The following is a 16,915-nucleotide window of genomic DNA, read 5'->3' on the forward strand; positions in this document are numbered from 1 at the left end:
ACTGACTTAAGTATAAAAGTAAAATTGCTCTGGATACATTTTTCATGCCACTAAGTTGAGAAGCCTCTTCAGTACAGACAACATTTGGAAAAGCATACAGGAAGATGGGATTCCTTTGAGGGCTGCAGTCACATGGAATCCAAGTGCTGGGACTTGAGCAGTAGCCTGAATTCCAGCTTGTAAGAGTTCATCACTTGGGAGCACCCACCACTTGTAAGAGTTCATCACTTGCCCCTCAGCCCTGCTGACCACCTGCACCAGAGCAGAGCTCCTGGGGGCCCTGGGACTAGGACAGCCAGAGCTGGTCTGCAGGTGAGGAGTCAAAAATTATGCTGGGAGGTAAAGAAGTTTTCTACTCTGCTGTGTTTTTCACCTTTCCCATTCTGTAACTACATCAGAAAATTTATTTGGGGCTTTTAGAGTTAGAATTAAGAGACTTTTGGGCAGAGACCAAGTCTGGCAAAATGTATACCAAAAATGGCTACCTGAGAAAGCTTTTATCTGACCAGAGGAGGGAGTGTTTGACACTATATATTGAAATCTGTGATCTAGGAATATCAAAGCCTGTTCTATTTTGTTTTGTTTACAATTGTATTTGGCATTGTATTTGGTTTTGACATTCAGAGATTCAAGAATAATGGGTTCCTGTATAAGTAAAACAGAGACAGGGAAGAGTTCAAGGAGACAGGGAGGACTGGTACTCAAAATCTTCACAGACACATGTTCTTAATAATGCTCAAAGTTCAGCAGGGCTATTCCCAGCAGGTAAATATATTGCTGCTCCCGATCACATGAAGCAAAGTGAGTCAGCTTGTATGGCAGCCTCTGGCTTAAATCCTTGGACAGGGCTTGTGGTGCCGTGGGGCTCATGCCTCCTCCCTGGAGTCTGTAGGGCCAAGCTCCTGCTCTGCAGCATGGACTTGATCATAGCCACGTCCACGGAGAGACACAGAGTGTGGGGAAAGCAGCAGCATTCCAGCATCCTGGTGGAGCAGCAGGAGGATAATCAAGAGCCTCTGATGGAGCTCACGGTGTCAGTGTTAAATAACACCCGTGCAGGGCAGTTGCGGGGGGCAGGACTCATTCCAGAACTATTAATATAGCCCCTATTTATACTGCCAGGCTCCTGCGCACTGTGAAGCAGGGAACTGCAGAGCTGAAATGGAATAAATGTCAGCCTCCGTGGGGAAAGCGATCCTTTCAGCCATTGTGTGGGAAAGGAGGAAGGGGAAGGACAGAGCACGGAGCAGGTTTCAGACCTGAGGAGCCGCCAGCAGCAGCCTAAGGAGGCGGCCGGTGAGCAGAGCCGGGCAGCAGCTCCGGCAGCCGCGGGTCCGTGCTGAGCCACTGCCAGGAACGCACAGACAGCGTCAGACGCAGCGCCCACAGACACGAAGGGACTAGCGGGGGCTGGGGCTGCGGCTGCTGCTCCACTGATCCAGAGCCAGGTGTGACTGGGGACAAAGGGGCAACCCCCAGAGGGACATTTGGAGTGTCTTCTTAAAGTGCACAATCTGCTGGGCTGGGTCGATGATGGAGAGCACAGGAGGGCCGTATCTGAACATGGCTGCAGTGACATCCCCCGTGGGAATAGCCCGTTCGCTGCAGATGGCGTTTGGATGCACCACCTTCAGCCTGGTGGTACACCAGGGAGGGTTCAGCGCGGCATATGGCACTTTCTGCATGTTTGTCTGGACCTTCTGTTTCGCCATCACTGTTTTCATTCTGGCCTGCGAGTTCACACGCCTGCACGGCTGCCTGAGCCTCTCCTGGGGGAACTTCACCGCTGCCTTCGCCATGCTGGCCACCCTTATGTCTGTCACGGCTGCTGTCATCTACCCCCTCTATTTTGTCCAGCTGGATTGCTACCCCATCGGCTGCAAGGTGAGAGATTTCCGCATTGCAGCCAGTGTCTTTGCAGGTCTCCTTTTTGTGGCCTATGCTGCTGAGGTGTTCTTAACCAGGGCAAAACCGGGACAAGTCACAAGCTATATGGCCACCGTCTCCGGGCTCCTGAAAATTGTGCAGGCTTTTGTGGCCTGCATCATCTTTGGGGCGCTGGTGAATGACAGCCAATACAGCAAATATGCAGCAACGCAGTGGTGTGTGGCTGTCTACAGCTTCTGCTTCGTGGTGACGGTGGTGGTGGTGGCCTTTAGCGTCACGGGTAAGACCGCCCTGCTGTGGTTTCCCTTCGAGCGCTCTGTGGTTGTCTACACCTTTGGGGCTGTGCTACTGTACATCAGTGCCGCTGTGATCTGGCCTGTCTTCTGCTTTGACAGCAAGTACGGCTCACCCTGGCGCCCTGCTGCCTGTGCCAAGGGCCGCTGCCCCTGGGACAGCCAGCTGGTCATCGCCATCTTCACCTACGTCAACCTGCTGCTCTATGTGGTGGACCTGGCGTACTCCCAGCGCATCCGCTTTGTCTCACACCTCTGAAGCACCGCCCAGAGCCGTCCCAGCACCATCAGCAACCACAGCCAGGGATGCAGCAGGAGACAGGGTCCAGGGAAGGTAGGTGAGGACCTGGCATGACGCAAGAACCATCAACCAAACTTCAAGGTCAAGACCAACTGGAGCAGTGAGTCAGTGACCTGCCATAGGTGGGCTGCAGCTGGTGATGTGAGGAGCCCACCCCTCATCATTCCACATCTGCCTGGTGCCCAAGCAAAGGAACAATGGAGCTCGAAACATGCAAAATGGCCTTTCATCTCCATGTGGCAAAACACTGGCTGCAACTGCAGGTCTGCAGGCTGCTAGATTCCAGAGCCAAATATTAGGAAAGACAGTGAGGATTTTGAAACTGTTACCAGTGCTTAACCATAATCAAGTCACTACGCAGGAAGTGGGAAAGTTAAAAGCTGCACCAAGGAACACCAGTTCTAGAGACAAAAAACAATCCCTCAGAGTTTGGATTAGTTTGAGCTGTGTGGTGAGACATGAAATGCTTGCAAGTGTGGGAAATTCCAGTCGGGATGTTTCTGAGAACATCATAGCTATAATACTCAAAATGCCATTACCAGTCCTTTATCTTCCTCTCCTCTCCTTTGTTGTTTAGCACAGAAAATCCTCAAGCATGCACCTTGGGGGGAAACACGGGATATTCCTGTTTAGCAAACACTGAGTCATTACAGAAATGAAAATTTGTGACATCAGGGTTCTGCTGCCAAGAAACAGGGTGCAGAACAGAGCTGAACTGCAAAATAACGGTGTGTAACTTGAAATCCTCACTTGAGCAGGACTAGAAGGTGCCTTGGCATGTGCTTTGCCACTGATTCTTTACACTAATGTCAAGAATTTTTGTTCTGGAAGCTTAAAAATAAATTGGGGGAGAAGGGTGGGTGGGGAGGCAGAGATAAATTAATCTCACGGCACTGAAGAAAATACAAAACCTGGGGCAGGCAACAAAGCTGGGACGGCACAAACTTGAATCCAACAGTAACAAATGGGGAGTTCTGCCTCGGAGCAGACCTGGCGCCAGGATTCCCGAGCTCTCTGCGTCACCGGTGAGCTGCATTTCTCTTACCCATCCCTGACAAAACACCCACTTTGAAGTCCCACGCTGCATAGTTCAGATTTCAAGCTTAATAGGAAGAAATGTTCTTCATTTCTGATCCTGCAAGAAACCAAAGCAGGCTGAGTACTTGTGTGGAAAGCATGCAGATTAGATAGGTCTTGTTAAAATCTAAAGTAGCTGACTGTCAGAAGCAAGATTTATTTTTTAACCAAATTAAAATAAAACTGAATGTCAGTCTTGCACACTACATCTCCAGAGATTCATATCCTTTTACCTCACTCTTCACACAGCTGTTACCTCACCAGACAGAGCCCTTCTGCTCTCTGCCAGAAAGCACAGCTCAATTTATTTTGATGTATGGAGCCTGAATGCAGCCCCAAAACGTACATAGGTAAGACAGCACAGAGCTCTGGCTGACATTCTTTGTAGCAGTCACTCCACAAAAAGGAAGAAAACTTACTTTTCACCAGAGCTTTGTATGGGGTTTGAAAAAGCAAAGGGAAAAAAATTTGGGATAGACTGTGTTGGATAATTCTGCTGCTGAATAAGAACCAGCCATTAGCAGTGGGAATGATCAGCCCATAGAAAAGGTCAAGAATCAGTATCCAGCATGCAGGGAATGTACTCAATAGCCTTTCACGGGGTTTTTCTTTTCCCCAAGTCCCTGTTAAGTCAGAAAGTCTTAAGAGAGATAATGGTCCAAGATGCTGGCCAATTTGTTCTAGGGCAAGACCAAACACTATTGACTATAAATATAAACCAGGATATTAGAGTTTTATTTCTTGCCCCCCAAACTAATTAAGGGAATCAGATAAAATCTGCAAATAACACAAGTTGATGCAATTTACAGAATACCAGGGCTGTAAAGAAAGGCCCAGGAGAAAAAGTTAACTGGGAAACAATGGGGGTAAAATTCAGTGCCATCACAATAAGGAGGAAATAGAATTTAACGTGGAAATCATGATACCACTGACTGGAGGAGTGGAAAAACAAGTCATTGCCAAGAACAGTGTGTTCAGATTTAGCTTTCTCATCTGCCAGCCAGAGACTGAGCAAAAAATGTCAGCATGGTCAGAATGGCAAAAAAAGATTGCATGGACAACAACTCACTCTTGTAGGAGAAAAAGAAAAAATCAAAACCTCATGTTTTAGTGGTTAAAAAACTCACTAACCAGTGGAAACTATGAGATTACCCAATCTAGGAAAGGGAACATCCGATATCTGCTTTATACGATTTTAACAACCAACCGCGTCATGGTTCAGCTAATTAAAAACCACTTATATTTCCAGAGCTTGTCATTCCCTTTAACTGCTAAATCATGATCAAGTAACTTGCCCTAGAGCAGGCTCCGGGGGCACCCAGCTTCAGCAGAGCCGTGACAGGATGCACACCAGCTCAGCTGCAGAGACGGGTGTGAAGCCCGTCCAGAGGCTCCCAACCTGAAATCACCTCTATGCATATCCGTACCGACAGAGATACACAACACAATCTCAAACCGCCACATCTGTAGCTGGGACTCTCCCCTGGGCTGGGGTCTGCCTCGGTGGTTTCTCTCGGGTTTCCCTCCTCCCTCTGCGGTGCCGCCTCCCCGAGCCCCTCACTGCTCCCCCCCCACGCCCGAACCTTCCAGAAGGGCGCGCGCCGCCGGCTCGAGGCTGCGGCGGTTGGACAGCGCCTCCTGGCGGCGCAGCGGAGCACCTGTCCCTGCGCGGACCCCGTCAGCAGCGAATGATGCAACACACAGCGCCGGTTGCCCCAATAGCTGGTGAGGGCTGCGCCGCTAGCCCCGCCTCTCGCCCCTGAGTGGTGGAGAGAGCTCAGGCCGCGCCCTTTCTCCCTTCGATTGGCCGCGCGCCGACGCCCCGCCCCGCTGACATGAGACTCCTCCTCCCCCGCGGAGCGCGGCCACGTGGACGGTTGTGCGTGGTGTGCGGCGGGACTGTGAGGTGCGGGGTACGATGAGTGTGGGGTTCATCGGCGCCGGGCAGCTCGCCTTCGCCCTGGCCAGGGGCTTCACGGCGGCAGGTGGGCAAGGACGAGGCGGGGGACGGCACCAGGCCGGGCCGGGAGCGGTACCGAGCCCGGCCGGTCTTAGTCGCCGGTCTAACGCGCGGTGCCGTTCGCAGGGGTCCTGGCCGCGCACAAAATCACGGCGAGCTCCCCGGACACCGACCTGCCCACTGTCAGCGGGTTGCGGGTGAGTGCGGGCGGGGGTCGGGCGGCGGCAGGCGGCGGCGCTCCCCCGGTGAGCCCCCCGTGACAGCCGTCCCTTTTGTCCCCGTCGGCTGCAGAAAATCGGCGTGAATTTCACAGTGAGAAATAAGGACACGGTGAAGAGTAGCGATGTCCTCTTCCTGGCCGTTAAGCCCCCCATCATACCCTTCATCCTGGAGGAAGTGGGCCCCGACATCGAGCCCCGGCACATCGTGGTGTCCTGCGCGGCCGGGGTCACCATCAGCTCCATCGAGAAGGTGAGGGGCGGTGGGCCGGTACTGGACCGGGGGCTGGCGGGTATCTGATGTCTGCCGCAGAGCAGGGCCGGGCGGGAGCTCCGGGGACAGGGACCCGCGCTGCTTGTGCTCCCCGGGACTATCCTGCAGCCGACTGGTGGGCTCTGCCCGCTCGCGTCGGGAAAAGCCATGGATCCCCGTGCAGCTCTGCTCCCAGGATGGGCGATGGTGTCCCAGCAGGGCTGCGTCACCTCCTCTGCTTTCTGCGGACTGTGCCAAGTGCCTTGAGGAGCACCTTGGAGAGCTGTCAGATGATGTGGAACAAGGCACTCAGGGTGCTATCCCCAAAAGCAGCTCCACCAGCTGCCTCTTTGCTGGCACCACTAAATACTTCACGTATTGCTTGGCTCAGTAGGGAGTTAAGAGTGCAGGAGTCTCTTTTTTTTCTCTACCTCTGTTGTTTCTACCCCTGGCAAGTCCCTGTGTAGACAGCCTATTTGTTATGCCAAATATGCACTAGAGCTCATTTTTCTCCTTTCTTTTTCCTTTTTTTTTTTTTTGCATGTCCATTAATTTTCTCCCCTAAGAAACTCTCTACCTTCTGCCCCACACCAAAAGTGATCAGGTGCATGACCAACACCCCTGTGGTTGTCCGGGAAGGTGCTACAGTCTATGCCACTGGGACACATGCAGATGTGGAGGATGGGAAGCTTCTGGAACAGCTGATGGCCAGTGTGGGCTTCTGCACCGAGGTGGAAGAGGACCTGATAGATGCTGTTACGGGGCTCAGTGGCAGTGGCCCTGCGTATGTATGTGCTGCTTCCTCCACTCATGACAGCCTCAGAGAGAGCGGTGGGTGGTGGGAGACTGGGCAAGCTCACTTTGTCTTTTCCTTGTTTTTCTCATTACTTGTATTGGCAATGAGACAGGTAATCCAGGTATCTGGTTTATAACCAGTTTGGGTCAACAAAGAAGTCTGTTACCAGCCAGATGAGTCTGTAGTCCATAGCCAGTGTGCTGTATCCACGTTGCAAAATATAGGCCTGAAGTTAGCATGACTCAGAAGCTGAATTTCTTCCATTCCCCCCACTCTGGAGCTGGATCTAGTGGGAGGGGAGCCTGGCATGGCACCCATACAGGACAGGGTGGGGCTTTTGTCAAGTTTGTGAGTTCTAGGAGTCATGGTGTGATTATGGAGCCCTGGATTATCTCCTGTATGAGAGTATCAGTCACGGGCCAGAGACTTTGAGTTACCTTCTTCCCTGTCTGGTCTCAGGCTTTCACAGCCCTGGATGCTCTGGCAGATGGAGGAGTGAAGATGGGCCTTCCCCGCAGGCTGGCGGTTCGGCTGGGGGCACAGGCTTTGCTGGTCAGTATTTTTCATCCAGAATATGCTTGAGTCTGTGCAAAAGATTCTGCACATCACAGTCTGAAATTAGCTCTCTCCTCCTTCTGGATCTTCTTTTAAAAAGCACGCCGAGTTTGGCTGCAGGCAGGTTCCTGGTGGGGGAAAGTGCAGCAATCTGCTGGTGGGGGGGGGGGGGGGCAGTAAGCCTGGGGGACTGGGACTCTTCTGCAGGCTTTTCCATCTCTTGGCATCCTGCTAATGGGTCTCAGACAGGGGTCTGGTTTTGCCCACTGTGAGTGTTGGCTGCTGCTCTCCTATGGACAACAGGAGCGTTTGACTGTTGGTTCCCCAGTCAGAGCCTGGCAGCTGTTTTTCTTGCTACAGGGAGCTGCCAAAATGCTGCTGGAATCTGAGCAGCATCCTGGCCAGCTGAAGGACAATGTCTGCTCCCCTGGGGGAGCCACCATCCATGCCCTGCACTTCCTGGAGAGCGGTGGCTTTCGCTCACTCCTAATCAATGCTGTGGAGGCTTCCTGCATCCGGACAAGGTGGGCACCTAGGAAATACTGAAGAGTCCACGAAACTTGTCCCCCACGCTCCCTGTTTCCTTTTGCTATGTCATTCTCGCCCACCACCTTGTTGCAGGGAGCTGCAGCATCTGGCAGACCAAGAGGAGATCTCCCCTGCAGCCATAAAGAAGACTTTGTTGGATAAGGTGAAGCAGGAGTCTCCTTCTCTGTCCGTGGCGTCTGCCAGCAAAGTCAGTCTGTTCACCAGTAAGAGCCCCAGCAGCAAGAAGAACTGACCAGGCTTCTGCAGTCCATCTGTGCTGAGCATCAGTCTCCTCCATGCCCTTTTCTTTTTGTCTAAGGAAAAATTGCTCACTCTGAATGTTGATGTCCCCTAGATCTGGCTCTGGGCTTGCAGCAGCTGTGGGACAGTGTGACACTGTAGAAGAGGATCTTTAACCTGTAGCAGAGTTAGTGCAAACTGCCCCTGGCATTGCTGTTCTTTCTTGGGCAGGGCTGGTACCATCACCAGAGCTTCATCAAGGGCATTGTTTGTCCAGAAGTCTTGGATACTTCCAGGACTCAGGCAGTGTTTGTGGTGTCCCATGCAGAAATGGTTTCTACAAGGACTTTCAAGGGTTTAGAATACCTTTTAGCCTGGAAGGTATGAACTGGGCTTGGATCCCTCTTTCCTCATCTTGCATCTGCTGTCAGAGCCTGTGTCTTGCTGGCTTTGATAGCTAGAGCAGGTGCTGCCACACAAGCATTACAGGCTGGGCCCTAAAGCACCTTTGAAGGGACCAAAGTGCCTCTGTCCCATCTCCTGTCTGCCTTGAGTTTGAGACAGATGGTGTGAACCTCTGGACCACACACTCCATTCCTCGTTTCTGCTTTCCACCCCTTCTCTCTGTCTAGTTTGGGAAAATGTGAACTGCTCTCACCATCCCTCCTCTCCTGCTAGCCTGGCTTGGGTGGTTGGGCAGGTGGAGGGGTAGTGGGTGCTTCCTTTAACTCTGTCTCTGACACGTTTGTGCTCTCCATGGGCAGAATCTGCTCACACACACACATGGATATTTTCAGTGTCACTGTGCTCCCTGGTGCTGTCCTGGCTTTTTGCTCCAGTAGCAGAGCTAAAGTCAAAGACAACCTCCTCCTCCAGAAGAGTCTTGATGTAGGACAAGTGTTTTGGTATCAGTGCAGAGGCTGCCTAAGGTCTTAGCAGTGTTAAAGCATTTTTAGTGTTTGGCTTTCGGCTGTTAGCAGGGTCTGACCCTGTAGGCATGACAGATGGTTACTCACTCCTCTTGCGCTCTATGTAATAAACTGCTCTGAGGGAGCTGTGGCTAATCCCAGCTTTTTGGATCGGGTCTGTTTTTAGCCTCTGGCAGTGGATATGGAGTTCTTGCTGCCCGTGGGTGTCCTCGAGGTGCTGCAGACCTGCGTGAGGATGATTTGTGCAGGCATGGGACTGGGAAGTGCATCAGCCTGCGTCTTGTCACCCACTGCTCCTGCCCAAAAGTTATTCCCGGGCTCAACGAAACGGAAGGAGGAAGATGGCAGAAATCTGACGTGAAGGACTTGAGGTGTTACTGCTTAGCGTGTCCCGACCTTTCAGGCTCTCTAATGGTGCTGCCACTATCCGCGGGTGCCGTATGTGTCCGCGTCCCCGGGCGGAGGCTGTGACACCCAGTGCGGCCAGGGGCTGACGCGCGGTGAACGGGAGTGCTGCAGGGCTTCCCCTGGGCCGGTGCAGCCCGGTGCAGGGCAGATGGTGGGCTGGCTGAGCTTGGAGCCCCTCACGGGGAGGCAGGAGGAGGCTCAGGTGCTTCCGAAAGTCCGAGCTGGGAATGAACTTCCCGGGTGCTTGCAGGCCTGTCCCCGCCCTGCCGCCCCAGCAGCAGGGGCTACCAGAGGCCCACGAGACTCGGCTTCCCGGGAGAGCCGTCCCGGTCCCGGTCCCTTTAAGGCCAGGGCGGTTGCGCCGGGCGTTTCATGAATGGAGACACGTGATCCAAACATCACGTGACGCGTCCGTGAGCGGCGGCGGCTCGCGGCATCCCGGTCCCCCCCAGCGCGGCCTCCCCCGCCCGGTGCCCAGCCCGGCCCGGCGGCTCCCTCCGCAGGTGAGCGCCGGCGGCGGGCGCGAGCCGGGCATCGGGTGGGGAGACGGGCCGGGTACCGGCGGAGGGGCGGGCCCGGGATGGCGGCCGGGGCGGCGGGGCTGCCGCTGACTCACGGCGGTGGCTCCGTGGCCGCCGCCGCCCCGGCCCCGCACGGTCCCCCGCCTCGCGGAAGAGCAACAGGTGTGCGGGGCCACCGTGCTGGGGCCCGGCCTGTCCGCGCAGCCGCCCCCGGGGCCTCGAGCGGCCGCCTCCCGCCCCACGAACGGCTGCCCGGGGCCGGCCCCTCGCCTCCCCCTCCCGCGGAGCCCGGCGTGGCCGTGGCCTGGCCCGCAGCGCGTCCCCGGCAGCGCCTAAGGGTCCCGTGCCTCGCCCTGTTGGCAGCGTGGGGCTCCTCCCGCCGGGTGTTTTCGTAGTGGGGAAGGAAAGGAACCGCGGAGGTGTCTGGCCCGTTACCGTGGTCCGTTCCCTCGTGCCGAAGCCTGGCTGTCGGCGGGGCACCCGCGGTTCCTGCTGCCGTTACCGCGCAGCGTGGCCAGCGCCACCCGCCAAACCCCACGGTGGGCACAGGGAACGGACAGGGGCTGGGGCTGGAGGCTCCGGGGAAGGCTCTCCTGGGGGGCTGGAAGGGCTCTCCCCCAGCAGGTTCTCCATTATCCCTGCGAGCCTTTAACCTGCTGGGTGGGCACCTTCCTGGGAGGAAGGGTCACTGCCTGGTGGCCTGTGTGGGATGCGAGCTCACCAGGGACCCCCCCGGGGGATGGAGGCATAGGAGGGGCACTGTGCTAACTTAACATGTCATTGCGGGAGGCGTCTCGTGCGAGATCTGGGAGCACTGTGGGAGATGGTTGGCAGGGAAGGAAATAGAGTATGGAATCTGCTCTGGGAGAGAGAGTGTCCTGGGGTGGGGGCTTGGAGCCTGTGAAGGAGCACAGCCCCTTCCACCTCCCTGTCCCCACAGATGGATCTCTATCCATCCATGCATCCATCTGTCTGTCCATCCCCCCCTTCCTATCCAGCCCACTCTGGAACAGGCGACGTCACCGTGTTTACACGGGCTCCTGGCACAGTTCTGCCACCAGGAATGTGGAGTGTGGGGCTTGTGTTGAATCCTGCACTGTGCTGTCAGCTCCCTGAGCCCAGGGGAGACTTGGCCATGCTTGTGCTGAGTGCAGGCCTTTTCAGCTCCAGGGAAATGTGTTGAGGCTGCACTTTCTTCCTTGCAGTCATCACATTTGGCAGTTTTAAGTGTTATCTTTCTTCAGGAAGCTATCAGAAGCTGAACAATCAGCAGTCTGGAGAGTTAGGCCAAGTTTGGCCTCTGTCTTGGTGCCAGTTCTCTGAGTGTCTTATCTGCCAAATAGCCCTACCTCTCATCCTTCAAATGGGACCCAAAATAGAGCTGACCGCTCATCTCAGCGCTGTTCTTCCTGTTCTCCTGACTGACGTGTGTTTTTGGCTCTGCCCCCCACAGGATGGGGGTCCAGGCTATGGTCCCCTGATTTCTAGGGAGTTCTTCTCACACCCTGGCTGATGCAGCACGTTTGTTGCCCTGTTTGTTTTATTTCAGCTCTGCTGCAATGAAGGAAGCCTGAGTGCTTGACAGGCAGCTGGGAATTCTTCAGTGCCACAAGGCAAACAGCCCTCCATGCTCCCACAGCTGTACCTGCCCTTGGCTCCTCATACTTGCCTGAGGACTCTGCAGGGCCGGCAGCACTCCTTCCTCCTGCCAACCCATTTCTTCCCTCCCTTTTCCCAGCAGTCGTGTTGTTTGCCAGGCAGGAACAGAAGAAGGACATACAATGGTATGGGAAAGGGTAAAGAACTGATTTCATTAAGCAGTTGCGTGTGTGCTCTGTCCTGCTTCATTGCAGCTGCCTCCCTCAGACAGTGCCCCTTTCTGAGCCATCACTGTCAGGGTGCAGCAGGCATCTCGTTAAGAGGAGCGTTGTCCTCAGGGTATAAATAGCCTGGCTCCAGGCAGGCTGGAGGCTTTGGAAATGCCTCTGCCTGTGTCCTGGGGAACCCTGACCCCCTCATCTCCAGTAGGTTGTGGGGAGCCTTTGCCACAGCTGCCAGAGGAGTGTAAAATAGTATTTGTTGACTTGTGTGTCTGGTCCTTGGCTATAGCTGTACTCCAGTGCCTCTTTCATTCAGCAAGGAGTGCTGTCAAGCACAAATTTTATTTACTGTTTGGTACTGAAGAGATGAAAGATACAGAGGTATTAGTAGACTGCATGTGCTGTCCTTAGTGTTTCTTTTCTTTTGAGCATAAGAAAGAGCCCCATGGCTCTGGGGACACCAGAGGGATGAGGCAGTTCTGTGCCCTGGCATTGCCAGGGATGTGCAGGGACTTTGTCACAGAATACACCTGCAGCTGGGGTTGGCTTTGCGTGGCCAGGAGAGGTGAGGGCTGCTGAGGCATTGGCCAGATTTATGCTAGGGCTCCAGCATGCCTGAGTGCTGTTCTGTGCAGCAGTGTCAGGTTGTCCTTCAGTCCTTCTCCTTGGGACAGGCTGGGTGCAGGGCTTTGATTTGAGCCTGGATGTGTTGGCTTTCACAGCAAGCAGCAGTTTGGAGAGCTCTGAGTGCAGCAGTGTTCTCCCACTCTGCAGGATGCCCTGGGAGGGGTGTTGTGGAGGCAAAAGCTGCTCCTGTGCCCAGGGCAGGTGTTCTTGGACTGTCCTGTTAGGGGTTGTTGGGAACATCTGGGGTCTGGTGAGACTCTTGTCCTGGGCAGTTTCTGGGCTGTGTTTGGGCACCTGTTGGAAGAGCTGGTTGGAGTAGCTGCTGCCTCCTATGCTGGGGAGGGACAGGGACGAGGCTAGGAGTGGGAAGCATGAGTGCCAACCTGCTGACTCAGCATGACTGGCCCCAGCAGCCCTGCTCTGGACCCAGCCTACTGCCTGACAGGCTATTTTTAAAAATGTGGCTTCTGTGTCTTCTGACTCCTAGTTTTTTAATTTCACAAGGAAAGAAAAAAAAAACCAACCAGCATTGCTGGGTGCTTGACCAGTGTTGGCCGTGTTGGCTGGGAGGGGGGCAAGGAATGTGTGGCAGCTGTCAGGCCCTGCCCTGGGAATGCTATGGACTCTGCTGTGGGGTCTAACCTCACCTTCCTTCCCTTCCAGAACCTGATCTAGAAGGCTGTCGTGTTATGACGACCCCCAACAAAGGAAACAAGGCCTTGAAGGTAAGCAGCAGGTGGAGAGAGGGGTGGGAGCAGTGGGGGCGAGCATCTGCCCTGGGTTTCAGCGTGTGCTGCCTTCTCTTCCAGGTGAAGCGGGAGCCTGGCGAGAATGGGACCAGCTTGACAGATGAGGAGCTGGTGACCATGTCTGTGCGGGAGCTCAACCAGCATCTACGGGGCCTGTCAAAGGAGGAGATCATCCAGTTGAAGCAGCGTCGGCGCACCCTGAAGAACCGGGGCTACGCGGCCAGCTGCAGAGTCAAGCGTGTTACCCAGAAGGAGGAACTGGAGAAGCAGAAGGCAGAGCTGCAGCAAGAAGTGGAGAAGCTGGCCTCTGAGAACGCCAGCATGAAAATGGAACTCGATGCTCTGCGCTCCAAATATGAGGCTCTCCAGAACTTCGCCAGAACCGTGGCCCGGAGCCCTGTGACCCCTGCCCGGGGGCCTCTCACCTCCAGCATGGGTCCCCTTGTCCCTGGCAAGGTGGCTACTACCAGTGTCATCACAATAGTGAAATCCAAAACGGACGCCCGGTCTTAGTGAAGCAAGTGTTGCCTGAGATTGTCTGTGCAGGGCAATTAGGCACAAAACCAGCCTGGAATCCCCAAAGCACAAGCCCTCCCTACACGGGTCTGGGTTCCTTCTACTTGGCCCAGGACTGGCCCGCTGACCACTCCAGTTTTATTTGTCGTGTCCAGATTGGTATGAGCAGTGGTGACGCGCCCGGTGTCCAGTGCAGTGCCTCCCACCCGCAGCCCTCAGGTGCCCTGGGCACAGGCTGCCAGGTCCTGGTTTTCCAGCCAAGGAGAGTCTGTGCAGCATGGCCAGCAGCAGGGTGCCGGAGGGGCTCAGGGGAGGGCTGGGGGGAGGATTTCTTCTGGGTACCAGGAATCCTGATTTTTGGTCGCTTCCAAAGGCTTTATTTCATTACTCTTCCCAGCAGTGCATCTTGGTGCCTGGCTGTCGGACGCCTGAACCTGCTGCTTGTGTCTCGTTTGGTACCGTAGTCGCAGTGGGGGTGTTCTGTGTGGTAGGTTTGTATTCCTTTCTAGGTGTGCCTCTGTGCCCTGACAGTGGGTTCCCTTCTGATGTCCCTTGCATTAGCCATGTAAACTAGCCATGGTGGAAGGAAGGTGCTGGCATGCTCGGTTGCCTCTGCCTGGTGGCAGGGAGAGAGCTGGGATGGGGCCCAGCACTCCCAGGAGGTAGGGAGGGAGGGAGGGCAGGAAGGCACCGTGTTGACTGCAGGCCGGTTTTGTGCCTAACATGTTGCACTGAACAAGACCAAAATCACTAGTTGTTCCTGTGCTTTGAGGGTATCAAGTGTCTCTAGTGTGATGGTTTACACAACCAGTTTATGTGGTTAAATAGCCCTTTATTTAAAGAGAGAAACATCATTTTAAGAGTTATTAAATTATCTAAGTTTAAAATTAAAATCAGACAAAAGAGAGAGCGTATTTATAGTCAGCTTTTTTATCTGAGAGGGTGAGAATATTTGACCATGTGAATGGCAAAATATTCTCGGAGACTTTGCTAGTTAAAAGTTAATAAATAAATAATTTTAAAGTTTCTCATTAACCTCCCGCAAACTGTTTGTGGCTCTGAGGTTAGTTTTCATAAAGAGTTACCAGACTTTATTTATAAAACTTTACAAAAAGCAAACAAAAAAAACCCCAAACAAAAACAACAAAAGTGGAAAGTCCTGTTTGATATCTTTTTGCAATTGTACCAAAAGTGACTTATTCTCAACCTCGCTGGCTTCTGTGGTGTCCCCATGTGTGGCGCTCCCTGAGCTCTCTGTGGTGCTGTCGGTGCTGCCTTTGCCATGTGCTGTTCTGTCATGCTGCCATCAGTGTCCCTACGCTCGATGAGAGACTGAGCTGGGACTCTGTGCAGGTTCTCCAGAAGGATTTTGGCACATGGGCAAAGGTGCTGCAGTTCTTGAAAGCAGAAATGAAGGGCGAGTGGTGCCTGTGTACAGCAATGCTTCTCCACAGGGGCTGCAGGAGCATGGGCAGCTTGGCCTATGGCTGACACCGGGTGGTTTAGTTATCAGAATGGGGAAAACAAAGTGCTCTCCTTCCTCCAGCAAAGCTGGTAGGGAAGTAACACAAGGGAGAATTGCCCCAGATTAGGAGGAGGCTGGTGTGATTTAACTCTGGCATTGGATCCTGTGGTCAGAACTCATGTTGCTCTTGTAGTAGGTCTGCCCATGTGCTGGGCAGTGTGGGACCAGCGCTGGTCTGGAGAACATGAGCCTGTAGCATGGTTACTGTTGGTTCTGGTGCAGCTTCTGTCTGTCTGTAGGTGTTGAAAGAGTGCTGAGGCTTACAGCTGTAACACAGCTGAGAACCTGTTTGTGGCCAGGCTCCATTTCCACAAACACTTTGATCCCCCTCCTCCCCTACACAAAGATTTGAGCTGATCAAAGAGTTGTTTTAGAGCAGGAGGACATGGGGGTTAAGTCTGTGGGATCTCCTGGCTGATGGAAGTCTCCTGAGCAGAGGGGACAGAACAGAGCAGCACAAGTGACTCCACAGTCTCGTGGGCAGGCACAGTTGGCCGCACTTGGTGGGTTTTGTTGGTGTTTCTCACGTAGCTTAACTGATACTGCTGTCCTCCAGACTGAGGTTAAACCTGATGAAAGGTGCAGTGTGTCAGGGGAGGAGCAGATAGTTGATGGGGATTTCCTGCTTCACTCTGGGTGATTGAGAGTCTGGGCAGAAGCTGGATAGGCTTTTCTTAGCGAGAGCTTCCTGAACAAGGAGTGGTTAGAGCATTGCCTTTGGGCTTCCCCCTCCCAGCCCTGGGCTTTCTGTTCTCTGAGCTGAAGTGTCTGACATGCTGCTTCTCAGCTGTTCGCTGGATGGGCCGTGCATGGAGCAGCACTCAGCGCACAGCTCTGGGCTCTAATCTTTGTCTTTCAGCTGGTGGTGTGGTACCTGTAAGAGGTCAGATGTTCCAAAACAGTGACCTCCAGTTGGCCCAGTGTGTCGGTCCCAGCCCTGTCCCTCCTGGAGCCAGCCTGGGATCCTGCCCTGGTGGAGGCCTGGCCTCATCAGCAGCCCCGGTTCTGTGTGCAGGGCTGGTTGGGAAGTGAGCTGCCAAGGCTGGAGGCTGTGGTGTGAGAAGGCCCCCGGTAACAGAGCAGGGGATGATGGGTGATTCTGCAGCAATGAATGTCCAGGCCTGTCCTTGTCTGCAGGCTGCCATCCTGTCCCGTAGTATGTGGTGCCCTGGGGCACAGCTGGGGTTGTGACAGAGCAGGTGGCAGCGCTGCCTCCACCAGATACTAACGCTGTGTTTTCCCTCCCGATGCTGTGCATGCTCCCAGCGTGGACACTCCATGAGTGGGGAGCAGAGGCAGAGCCGAGGCTGAGGGTGTCTGCGTGGTGAAACACCGAGTGTCGGGAGGGACGTGGTCCCCTCATCAGCGCCGCTTCCCCGAGCTAGCGCCATGGTTGTGGTTTTGTTGTCAGTGCAGTGTTGGACCCGAGTGATGTGTCCCAGGAGTCTCCCGCCCGCTCCGCTCCCGGCCCGCTGCCCCGTGCCCTGCCCCGAGCCCTCGGGCTGACTCCTGTACATGGCGTGTGACCGTTCTTGTTCCGAGGTGCTCGTCCGTCTGTTTCCTGCTGTGAAGGGTGTCGTGTTTCCTTTATGACTTCTCCCGGCGCCGTTCCGGCGCTGGCTGGGCCCGGGGTTTGTGTATCATGTGGTGAATCGTGTACGGACCCTCCCGCCCAGCCCGCGGGCCCCGCTCCGGCCCCGGGCCCCCCTTGG

General features: G+C 54.6%; 3 protein-coding genes across 7 annotated transcripts; all 3 read left to right on the forward strand.

The window, feature by feature from the left end:
- Window positions 1-1,475: 1,475 nt before the first annotated feature.
- On the forward strand, window positions 1,476-3,227 carry MYADML2 (myeloid associated differentiation marker like 2). Its single transcript, XM_008494569.2, has one exon. The coding sequence runs from the start codon at window positions 1,531-1,533 to the stop codon at window positions 2,437-2,439; it is 909 nt and encodes a 302-aa protein (XP_008492791.1). The 5' UTR covers window positions 1,476-1,530; the 3' UTR covers window positions 2,440-3,227.
- Window positions 3,228-5,410: 2,183 nt separating this feature from the next.
- PYCR1 (pyrroline-5-carboxylate reductase 1) lies at window positions 5,411-9,174 on the forward strand. Its single transcript, XM_030462000.1, has 7 exons — window positions 5,411-5,543; window positions 5,645-5,715; window positions 5,810-5,989; window positions 6,556-6,777; window positions 7,245-7,337; window positions 7,701-7,864; window positions 7,962-9,174. Exons 1-7 carry the CDS (start codon window positions 5,477-5,479, stop codon window positions 8,119-8,121), a joined length of 957 nt encoding a protein of 318 aa, XP_030317860.1. The 5' UTR covers window positions 5,411-5,476; the 3' UTR covers window positions 8,122-9,174.
- A 693-nt stretch (window positions 9,175-9,867) lies between these two features.
- MAFG (MAF bZIP transcription factor G) lies at window positions 9,868-15,491 on the forward strand. Of its 5 annotated transcripts, none has more exons than XM_030461807.1 (4): window positions 9,893-9,948; window positions 11,516-11,762; window positions 13,077-13,138; window positions 13,223-15,491. In XM_030461807.1, the coding sequence occupies exons 2-4, from the start codon at window positions 11,594-11,596 to the stop codon at window positions 13,673-13,675; spliced, it is 684 nt and encodes a 227-aa protein (XP_030317667.1). In that variant the 5' UTR covers window positions 9,893-9,948; window positions 11,516-11,593; the 3' UTR covers window positions 13,676-15,491. The 5 variants fall into 5 exon arrangements, with proteins under 5 accessions (XP_030317669.1, XP_030317667.1, XP_030317668.1 ...); XM_030461808.1 differs by having other exon boundaries at window positions 11,516-11,750; XM_030461810.1 differs by having other exon boundaries at window positions 9,899-9,948; window positions 11,708-11,750.
- Window positions 15,492-16,915: the final 1,424 nt, after the last annotated feature.

This window comes from Calypte anna, chromosome 18 (genome assembly GCF_003957555.1).
Source record: "Calypte anna isolate BGI_N300 chromosome 18, bCalAnn1_v1.p, whole genome shotgun sequence".
NCBI lineage: Eukaryota > Metazoa > Chordata > Aves > Apodiformes > Trochilidae > Calypte > Calypte anna.